This window comes from Zophobas morio, unplaced genomic scaffold, assembly GCF_036711695.1.
Source record: "Zophobas morio isolate AGI-343-1 ecotype UQ-CSIRO unplaced genomic scaffold, CSIRO_AGI_Zmor_V1 ptg000016l, whole genome shotgun sequence".
Lineage (NCBI taxonomy): Eukaryota > Metazoa > Arthropoda > Insecta > Coleoptera > Tenebrionidae > Zophobas > Zophobas morio.
Window position 1 is genome coordinate 8,438,988 of NW_026972121.1, and position 9,780 is coordinate 8,448,767.

General features: G+C 47.1%; 8 protein-coding genes and 1 non-coding gene across 9 annotated transcripts; 5 read left to right on the forward strand and 4 right to left on the reverse strand.

Moving 5' to 3' along the window:
* Positions 1–133: 133 nt before the first annotated feature.
* On the forward strand, positions 134–919 carry LOC135129446 (late histone H1-like). Its single transcript, XM_064056598.1, has one exon. It carries the CDS (start codon positions 134–136, stop codon positions 917–919), a length of 786 nt encoding a protein of 261 aa, XP_063912668.1.
* A 420-nt stretch (positions 920–1,339) lies between these two features.
* LOC135129447 (histone H3) lies at positions 1,340–1,750 on the reverse strand. The gene has a single exon (XM_064056599.1). It carries the CDS (start codon positions 1,748–1,750, stop codon positions 1,340–1,342), a length of 411 nt encoding a protein of 136 aa, XP_063912669.1.
* A 174-nt stretch (positions 1,751–1,924) lies between these two features.
* Positions 1,925–2,353, forward strand: LOC135129448 (histone H4-like). Its single transcript, XM_064056600.1, has 2 exons — positions 1,925–1,966; positions 2,021–2,353. The coding sequence occupies exons 1-2, from the start codon at positions 1,925–1,927 to the stop codon at positions 2,351–2,353; spliced, it is 375 nt and encodes a 124-aa protein (XP_063912670.1).
* Positions 2,354–2,943: 590 nt separating this feature from the next.
* On the reverse strand, positions 2,944–3,318 carry LOC135129449 (histone H2A). The gene has a single exon (XM_064056601.1). The coding sequence runs from the start codon at positions 3,316–3,318 to the stop codon at positions 2,944–2,946; it is 375 nt and encodes a 124-aa protein (XP_063912671.1).
* A 314-nt stretch (positions 3,319–3,632) lies between these two features.
* LOC135129450 (histone H2B) lies at positions 3,633–4,004 on the forward strand. The gene has a single exon (XM_064056602.1). It carries the CDS (start codon positions 3,633–3,635, stop codon positions 4,002–4,004), a length of 372 nt encoding a protein of 123 aa, XP_063912672.1.
* A 1,103-nt stretch (positions 4,005–5,107) lies between these two features.
* On the reverse strand, positions 5,108–5,226 carry LOC135129799 (5S ribosomal RNA). The gene has a single exon (XR_010280640.1). It is a non-coding gene; the product is annotated as a 5S ribosomal RNA (ribosomal RNA).
* Positions 5,227–6,873: 1,647 nt separating this feature from the next.
* LOC135129451 (late histone H1-like) lies at positions 6,874–7,659 on the forward strand. Its single transcript, XM_064056603.1, has one exon. The coding sequence runs from the start codon at positions 6,874–6,876 to the stop codon at positions 7,657–7,659; it is 786 nt and encodes a 261-aa protein (XP_063912673.1).
* A 420-nt stretch (positions 7,660–8,079) lies between these two features.
* On the reverse strand, positions 8,080–8,490 carry LOC135129452 (histone H3). The gene has a single exon (XM_064056604.1). The coding sequence runs from the start codon at positions 8,488–8,490 to the stop codon at positions 8,080–8,082; it is 411 nt and encodes a 136-aa protein (XP_063912674.1).
* A 174-nt stretch (positions 8,491–8,664) lies between these two features.
* Positions 8,665–9,093, forward strand: LOC135129454 (histone H4-like). The gene is made up of 2 exons (XM_064056605.1): positions 8,665–8,706; positions 8,761–9,093. The coding sequence occupies exons 1-2, from the start codon at positions 8,665–8,667 to the stop codon at positions 9,091–9,093; spliced, it is 375 nt and encodes a 124-aa protein (XP_063912675.1).
* The last annotated feature ends 687 nt before the right edge of the window (positions 9,094–9,780 follow it).

Below are 9,780 nucleotides of genomic sequence, written 5' to 3' on the forward strand. Positions count from 1 at the left end.
GCGTTTAGTTTACAGTCCGCTTGGTTTACGTCGGGGACACTTAGACGTCGTTTTCGCCACTATTCAAATTCGATCGTGCGACCGATAACCATCGACTTTTTTTAATAACAAAAACAATCAGTTGTTCGGTAAAATGGCAGACGTAGAAAATCAAACAGCTTCCGCCGCGGTGACAGCTTCGGCCGCCGCCTCCTCCGCCGGAACGCCTCACGCCAAGAAGGAAAAGAAAGCGAAGAATCCCAGGAGCAAACCTTCCCATCCGCCGACTTCGGAGATGGTGACCAACGCCATCAAAGGTTTGAAAGAACGCGGCGGATCGTCCCTCCAGGCCATCAAAAAATTCGTCGCCGCCAACTACAAGGTCGACGCCGAAAAAGTTGCTCCGTTCATCAAGAAATACCTGAAAGGCGCCGTCGCTTCCGGTTCCCTCGTCCAGACGAAAGGCAAAGGTGCTTCCGGTTCTTTCAAGTTGGCCTCCACGACCGCCGGCGGTGCCAAAGCCGCCGCCTCCGCCGCCGAAAGGAAGAGGAAATCCGGCGCCGGCAGGACGAAGAAAGCCGCGATTGGCGCGGGAAAACGCGCTTCCGCCGGAGCCGCCGCCGCCGCCGGCGAGAAGGCGGCTTCTAAGGTTTCGAAGAAGACCGCGCCGAAAGCGAAAAAGGCCGCCGCCGAAAAGAAGACCGCTTCCGTGGCCAAAGCGAAGAAGGCCGCCGCCGCCGCTGCCAGCGCCTCCGCCGCAGAGAAGAAGGCCGCCGCCGCCGCTGCCGCCAGAGCGGCGTCGAAGGCGAAATCTCCTTCGAAAGCGAAAAGATCTAACAAGGCCGGACCCACGAAGAAACCGAAAGCTCCGAAACCCAAGTCCACCAAGGCCGTCTCCGCCAAAGCGAAGAAAGCCGCTTCTCCGAAAAGAAAAAAGTGAGCGTTCGAAGAAGATGATGACGACGACGTCGTTGTTGTTGTTTCCCGGCGGTGCTCCGATCGTACATATCGACGAAGGGGCACGCATAAATGGCCCTTTTCAGGGCCACAAATTTTTTTCAAACGAATTAAAATTTTCGCTCAACCCATATTCGAATAATGAATGAATGAAATAAATGATTGATTGATCGATACGATTGATTTGAATGAATGAATGAATGAATTTGCATGCCTTAATTTAAATTTTTTATCTTTTATTTAAGTTTTCGAACGATTCGATTCTCGAAAAAGTTGCTTAATTTTTTATTCGTTAGGAAAAATATTGAGGTTCTGAAAAGAACCGATTTTTTTGTCTCTTTCGAAAAGAGAACTGACAGTTGAGAGATGACGGTGTGATTGATGGTCGGTCGATTTTTTTTTTTTAAGCTCTTTCTCCGCGAATGCGTCTCGCCAGCTGGATGTCTTTGGGCATGATGGTGACGCGTTTGGCGTGGATGGCGCACAAGTTGGTATCTTCGAAGAGACCGACGAGGTAAGCTTCGCTAGCTTCCTGGAGAGCCATCACGGCGGAACTCTGGAAACGCAAGTCGGTCTTGAAGTCCTGGGCGATCTCCCTGACGAGACGTTGGAAGGGCAGTTTGCGGATCAAAAGTTCGGTGCTCTTCTGATAACGACGGATCTCTCGGAGAGCGACGGTTCCGGGCCTGTAACGATGGGGTTTCTTGACGCCGCCGGTCGCCGGTGCGCTTTTTCTCGCGGCCTTAGTGGCGAGCTGTTTTCTGGGGGCTTTTCCTCCCGTAGATTTACGAGCGGTCTGTTTTGTTCTTGCCATTTCGAAAAAATAAGCGAAAGATTAAAATCGATCGACGAACGAACACGCAGCAGACGGACGTTACGAACACGTTGACTGGAAATAACGGCCGACAGGCTCGCGGCGAACCTTATATAACGTTCACCGCTACAAAGTCGCTCTCTGCGCGTGTCTATTGGTCGAGCGGGACCAGAAATGGGCGTAGCTCGGGAACGTTATAAAACGACGCCGAATTTCGTAATTTTCGCAGTTCCCTTTCGAACACCGTTCTGAATCCACGTCTCTCGCAAGCTTCTTCGAAGATATTCCAAGATGACCGGTAGAGGAAAAGGAGGCAAAGGCTTGGGAAAAGGTGGCGCGAAACGTCATCGCAAAGTCCTGCGCGACAACATCCAGGGCATAACGAAACCGGCCATCAGAAGATTGGCCCGTCGCGGCGGTGTGAAACGTATCTCCGGGTTGATCTACGAAGAAACCAGAGGCGTCCTCAAGGTGTTCCTCGAGAACGTGATCCGTGACGCCGTCACCTACACCGAACACGCCAAACGTAAGACCGTCACCGCCATGGACGTCGTCTACGCTTTGAAACGTCAAGGACGCACCCTCTACGGTTTCGGCGGTTAATTTTTTGCAATAGCAAGAAATTTAATCGTCGGTGATTTTGATTCTTTGACTTTTCCGTATATACGCCACGACAACAAACGAGATCGGAGAAAAAAAAAAAACGGTTCTTTTCAGAACCACAAAATTTTTCTAACGAATAAAAAATTTCGCTTACTATATGTCGAGAATAAATAATGAATGAATGAATGAATGAATGAATGGTTGGTTGTGTTGGTTTTTTTTAAAGAAATAATAATGACGATATAAAATGGAAAAACGAAAAAAATTAAATTAAAATCACGTATTTTTAAACGTTTGCAGTAAAATTCACGAGAAGTGACAGAGAGAAAGCTTAAAAATGAACGAACAATAAGAAAAAAATTAACGTTTTCGAATCGAAAAACGATATCGTGTCATATAAAGTACTTTTCTTTCTTTCTATTATTTTTTTTTGTTTGTTTTCCATTAAGATAAGTTTGCGAGCATTTAATCGTTTGAAAAAAATTAGTGGCCCTGAGAAGGGCCGATGATGTGGGTTGTTGTTTTTCTTTTTTTTTCTCGGTAAAGCGGTCGTCCGTCCGGTCCGTTTCTTTAAAAAAAATGAAAAGAGTTTAAGGCTTCTTTTCGGTCTTCTTGGGCAAGAGAACCGCCTGGATGTTGGGCAGAACGCCGCCTTGGGCGATCGTCACTCCGGAAAGGAGCTTGTTCAACTCTTCGTCGTTCCTGATCGCCAACTGCAAATGTCTGGGAATGATCCTGGTCTTCTTGTTGTCTCTGGCGGCGTTTCCTGCCAACTCGAGAACTTCGGCGGCCAGATATTCCATGACGGCGGCGAGGTAGACGGGAGCTCCGGCACCGACGCGTTCGGCGTAGTTTCCTTTACGGAGGAGACGATGGATCCTGCCGACGGGGAACTGAAGACCGGCACGGCTCGAACGGGACTTCGCCTTTCCCTTGACTTTTCCTCCCTTTCCACGTCCTGACATTTTCTTTAATTTTCTTGCGAAAAACGAAATATAAACAAGAAGAGCGAGCGACGAGCGGCGACGACGAGACACGTAATCGACTGCTGCGTTATTCGGTTATGTATCGGACCGGCGGTCGCGGCTTAGGCTTTATACCCTCCGTGCGGTCGGTTCAGTTCGGCGCATAGGAAGGCTAGGACGAATGGGCGTGGCCTGAGTCGGTAGACGGTCCGTTATAAAAGTAGTCGCACGCGGGGTGATATTTTTATTCGTTCGTCGAGAACCGAGCGTAGCGTTGCGTTCTGTTCTGTTAAACTCTTATCGAATATTCGAAGATGCCACCCAAGACTAGCGGTAAAGCCGCCAAGAAGGCCGGAAAGGCCCAAAAGAACATTTCGAAGAGCGACAAGAAGAAGAAGCGCAGGAGGAAGGAGAGCTACGCTATCTACATCTACAAGGTGTTGAAACAAGTACATCCCGACACCGGTATCTCGAGCAAGGCGATGTCCATCATGAACAGTTTCGTGAACGACATCTTCGAACGTATCGCCGCCGAAGCTTCCCGCCTCGCCCACTACAACAAACGTTCGACCATCACCAGCAGGGAGATTCAGACCGCCGTACGTCTCCTCTTGCCCGGTGAATTGGCCAAGCACGCCGTCTCCGAAGGTACCAAAGCCGTCACCAAGTACACCAGCTCCAAGTAGAATGATTTTGTTATCATTTCTGTCGTCGTCCGTCGTCCATCTTTCCGGAAAAAAAAAAAAAAAAACAACAACAACAAACAAATCGGTTCTTTTCAGAACCACAAATCGCATTCCTTACAAATAAGAGATTAACGAACCTCGAGAATGTTTCTTTCCCCTTTATTATTATTCGATTATTAAATGAACGAATAAAATGATACTTTTCGTTTCGGGGTGTGCGATGTTTAAATTCCGTCCGCGTCGTACGTACGTACGATCGATTTCGGTTAGAGGTTTTCGAAATGAAACTATGTTAAAAAACAGCGATATATTTTTATCGATCGATTTTTATACGATATGTAAATAAGTCAGGTCACGGGAACGTACTTGTTTTTTTTTTTTCTTTCTTTTTTTTTCCCCCGCCGCAAGAAGGAATTTATATTATTTATTTCTTCATAACGAAGCGCTGTGCTCTCTACGATCGATTTTATCAGGAAATCATAAGATCGAGAAGAAAACGGTCGCGTTTTTTATTATTATTTTAATACCAGAATTACGAAACTGATGCAAATCTATACTGGCCGTCTGTTCGAGGAACTCGCGTACAATAAATAACGCATGTTCCTAACAAAACGGCTGTTTTTTTGCATTTTCACGATCGAGCGTGAATAAATTTCAAATTAAAAGATCAAGCGTCGATTCGTTTCTTTTCGAGTCTTCCTGAATGATTCTGATCTCGTTGTCCATGTACGGCGTTCGTTTATAAGTTCTCGTCGTGCTTTAATTTTATTTTATCGTCACAGACATAAATACATTTATTTTAAACGTAGTAGAGTGTCGTTCCGCGACACCTCGATCTGATCTGGACTTGTAAATTTTTTTTTGGACTTAAAAAAAAAAAAAAAAAAAAAAAAAAGAATAAGGGGGGTGTTCGCGATAGGGCAAAACAAAAACAAAAAATCTGGCGGGAGCGGAATGTTTGAAAATTTCGAGTCGAAGGACGCGAGTGGAAAATCTTAGCGACTAACTTAAATTCTAAATTAAAAACTAGCTTAACTTATGACACACTTATAATAAACACATCGTTTTTTTTTACTAAAAACTAAAGTTTAACAAAAAGAAGAAGACAACGGCACGCGGTGTTCCCAAGCGGTCACCCATCCAAGTACTGACCGCGCCCGACGTTGCTTAACTTCGGTGATCGGACGAGAACCGGTGCTATCAACGTGGTATGGCCGTTGCCTGATGATAAGGGTAAAAAATGAGTAGAAATGGATCCGAGAAGTCGAAACGTCGAAGCAAAAGTGCCAAGATCCGACGAACGAACATCGAAGATCGAGGAGCGCAGCACAGCGCAGCGGTCTGCAACACAAAATACAAAACAAACAAACAAGCACATCACGCACGTACAACTAACAGACGAATGCCACCGACAGGATAGGGAAAGGACGACAAGACCGACAAAGAGACGAACCAGGCACATAAGGCACAATCACGGCGGACGTAGGTAAAAACAAACCATAAACCATCTTCGTCCGCCGGATTAATTACCCTACTACCGCCACCTGGCCACCTGTGTGTGAATGTAATCGTAAATATACGTAAAAAACAAGTCCCGGACAACATATATATAAATATAACCCAAAAAGCAGCATTTGCAATATTTTACAAACAACCGCCGTCATAAATTCGCCGTATCTCGATGGTTCGAATGCTTTGAAAAACACTTGTCTTGATAATATAATAGTGTAAGTGAATTGAATTAAAAAATAATAGTTGAAAGATGTTAAAATAGTTCGAAGTTCGTTCGTCTGTAAACAATAATAGATTAAATAAACTCCATAGAATGTAGTCTTTCAGATCTTCGAAAGAAGAAGGAAAAAAAAAAGAAAATAAAACTATGAAAAGCGGCCACAGGAAAGACAGAAAACGTATCGTACGTGAATCGAAGAAAGAATTTTCGTTCGCCGTCGGTGCGGTGCTGCGGGTTTCCGCGCTCGGTCCCGGCTCGAAAACGACACTCGAAACGAAGAAACTTTTGGAAAAATCCGCAAGGAAATTTTCGTCAGACGTGCAATTTCGATCGTCGATCGATCTCGTACGGAAAAAAATAAAAAAAATCCGAATTTCCTCGTCGTTTCGAGGTACGAGGAAACGACGAGACCGAATCATCTCGTCGCGCCTTCGACATGGAAATTTTTAATGTTCCCATCCTCGTACCGAGACGAGACCGCCACCGGAGGACGGCCGAAAGTCCGTTCCGTCGTTTTCGTTCGACGATCTACGTCGAAGGAGCCCCCCGTGCCCCAGGAGATCGTCGAAATCGGAAGAGTCGCTTCGAAGCGGTGACGATTTTGACCGTACCTTGCCTCTTTCGGAGGCGTTTTTTGACGAGAAAACGTCTTCCGATCGTCCCCGAGGGTGTAAAAAACCGGAAAGCATGGACGGAGGCTCACCTCGTCGAAGCGTCGTCACGGTGGCGGCGACGACGGACGTCGGAGCGTCGACGTCCACCTTCGGTACGTTGTTCGACTTTTGACAAGGTCTTCTTCGAGCGAGCGTCCGGACGGACGCCCTGCCGATTCGCCGATTCCCGCTTCGTCGAAAAATACTCGAATAAACGTCGAGGAAGGTCTGAGGCCGTGTTTCGTCCGTCTAACGACAAGGAGGCGGTGGTGACGGCGAAAAGAGAACGATGTCATCACCCGAAAGTCGAGCGCGAGGCCGCCGATTTCGAGCGAATTCCGTCAAAGTCGCGCGTTTAGTTTACAGTCCGCTTGGTTTACGTCGGGGACACTTAGACGTCGTTTTCGCCACTATTCAAATTCGATCGTGCGACCGATAACCATCGACTTTTTTTAATAACAAAAACAATCAGTTGTTCGGTAAAATGGCAGACGTAGAAAATCAAACAGCTTCCGCCGCGGTGACAGCTTCGGCCGCCGCCTCCTCCGCCGGAACGCCTCACGCCAAGAAGGAAAAGAAAGCGAAGAATCCCAGGAGCAAACCTTCCCATCCGCCGACTTCGGAGATGGTGACCAACGCCATCAAAGGTTTGAAAGAACGCGGCGGATCGTCCCTCCAGGCCATCAAAAAATTCGTCGCCGCCAACTACAAGGTCGACGCCGAAAAAGTTGCTCCGTTCATCAAGAAATACCTGAAAGGCGCCGTCGCTTCCGGTTCCCTCGTCCAGACGAAAGGCAAAGGTGCTTCCGGTTCTTTCAAGTTGGCCTCCACGACCGCCGGCGGTGCCAAAGCCGCCGCCTCCGCCGCCGAAAGGAAGAGGAAATCCGGCGCCGGCAGGACGAAGAAAGCCGCGATTGGCGCGGGAAAACGCGCTTCCGCCGGAGCCGCCGCCGCCGCCGGCGAGAAGGCGGCTTCTAAGGTTTCGAAGAAGACCGCGCCGAAAGCGAAAAAGGCCGCCGCCGAAAAGAAGACCGCTTCCGTGGCCAAAGCGAAGAAGGCCGCCGCCGCCGCTGCCAGCGCCTCCGCCGCAGAGAAGAAGGCCGCCGCCGCCGCTGCCGCCAGAGCGGCGTCGAAGGCGAAATCTCCTTCGAAAGCGAAAAGATCTAACAAGGCCGGACCCACGAAGAAACCGAAAGCTCCGAAACCCAAGTCCACCAAGGCCGTCTCCGCCAAAGCGAAGAAAGCCGCTTCTCCGAAAAGAAAAAAGTGAGCGTTCGAAGAAGATGATGACGACGACGTCGTTGTTGTTGTTTCCCGGCGGTGCTCCGATCGTACATATCGACGAAGGGGCACGCATAAATGGCCCTTTTCAGGGCCACAAATTTTTTTCAAACGAATTAAAATTTTCGCTCAACCCATATTCGAATAATGAATGAATGAAATAAATGATTGATTGATCGATACGATTGATTTGAATGAATGAATGAATGAATTTGCATGCCTTAATTTAAATTTTTTATCTTTTATTTAAGTTTTCGAACGATTCGATTCTCGAAAAAGTTGCTTAATTTTTTATTCGTTAGGAAAAATATTGAGGTTCTGAAAAGAACCGATTTTTTTGTCTCTTTCGAAAAGAGAACTGACAGTTGAGAGATGACGGTGTGATTGATGGTCGGTCGATTTTTTTTTTTTAAGCTCTTTCTCCGCGAATGCGTCTCGCCAGCTGGATGTCTTTGGGCATGATGGTGACGCGTTTGGCGTGGATGGCGCACAAGTTGGTATCTTCGAAGAGACCGACGAGGTAAGCTTCGCTAGCTTCCTGGAGAGCCATCACGGCGGAACTCTGGAAACGCAAGTCGGTCTTGAAGTCCTGGGCGATCTCCCTGACGAGACGTTGGAAGGGCAGTTTGCGGATCAAAAGTTCGGTGCTCTTCTGATAACGACGGATCTCTCGGAGAGCGACGGTTCCGGGCCTGTAACGATGGGGTTTCTTGACGCCGCCGGTCGCCGGTGCGCTTTTTCTCGCGGCCTTAGTGGCGAGCTGTTTTCTGGGGGCTTTTCCTCCCGTAGATTTACGAGCGGTCTGTTTTGTTCTTGCCATTTCGAAAAAATAAGCGAAAGATTAAAATCGATCGACGAACGAACACGCAGCAGACGGACGTTACGAACACGTTGACTGGAAATAACGGCCGACAGGCTCGCGGCGAACCTTATATAACGTTCACCGCTACAAAGTCGCTCTCTGCGCGTGTCTATTGGTCGAGCGGGACCAGAAATGGGCGTAGCTCGGGAACGTTATAAAACGACGCCGAATTTCGTAATTTTCGCAGTTCCCTTTCGAACACCGTTCTGAATCCACGTCTCTCGCAAGCTTCTTCGAAGATATTCCAAGATGACCGGTAGAGGAAAAGGAGGCAAAGGCTTGGGAAAAGGTGGCGCGAAACGTCATCGCAAAGTCCTGCGCGACAACATCCAGGGCATAACGAAACCGGCCATCAGAAGATTGGCCCGTCGCGGCGGTGTGAAACGTATCTCCGGGTTGATCTACGAAGAAACCAGAGGCGTCCTCAAGGTGTTCCTCGAGAACGTGATCCGTGACGCCGTCACCTACACCGAACACGCCAAACGTAAGACCGTCACCGCCATGGACGTCGTCTACGCTTTGAAACGTCAAGGACGCACCCTCTACGGTTTCGGCGGTTAATTTTTTGCAATAGCAAGAAATTTAATCGTCGGTGATTTTGATTCTTTGACTTTTCCGTATATACGCCACGACAACAAACGAGATCGGAGAAAAAAAAAAAACGGTTCTTTTCAGAACCACAAAATTTTTCTAACGAATAAAAAATTTCGCTTACTATATGTCGAGAATAAATAATGAATGAATGAATGAATGAATGAATGGTTGGTTGTGTTGGTTTTTTTTAAAGAAATAATAATGACGATATAAAATGGAAAAACGAAAAAAATTAAATTAAAATCACGTATTTTTAAACGTTTGCAGTAAAATTCACGAGAAGTGACAGAGAGAAAGCTTAAAAATGAACGAACAATAAGAAAAAAATTAACGTTTTCGAATCGAAAAACGATATCGTGTCATATAAAGTACTTTTCTTTCTTTCTATTATTTTTTTTTGTTTGTTTTCCATTAAGATAAGTTTGCGAGCATTTAATCGTTTGAAAAAAATTAGTGGCCCTGAGAAGGGCCGATGATGTGGGTTGTTGTTTTTCTTTTTTTTTCTCGGTAAAGCGGTCGTCCGTCCGGTCCGTTTCTTTAAAAAAAATGAAAAGAGTTTAAGGCTTCTTTTCGGTCTTCTTGGGCAAGAGAACCGCCTGGATGTTGGGCAGAACGCCGCCTTGGGCGATCGTCACTCCGGAAAGGAGCTTGTTC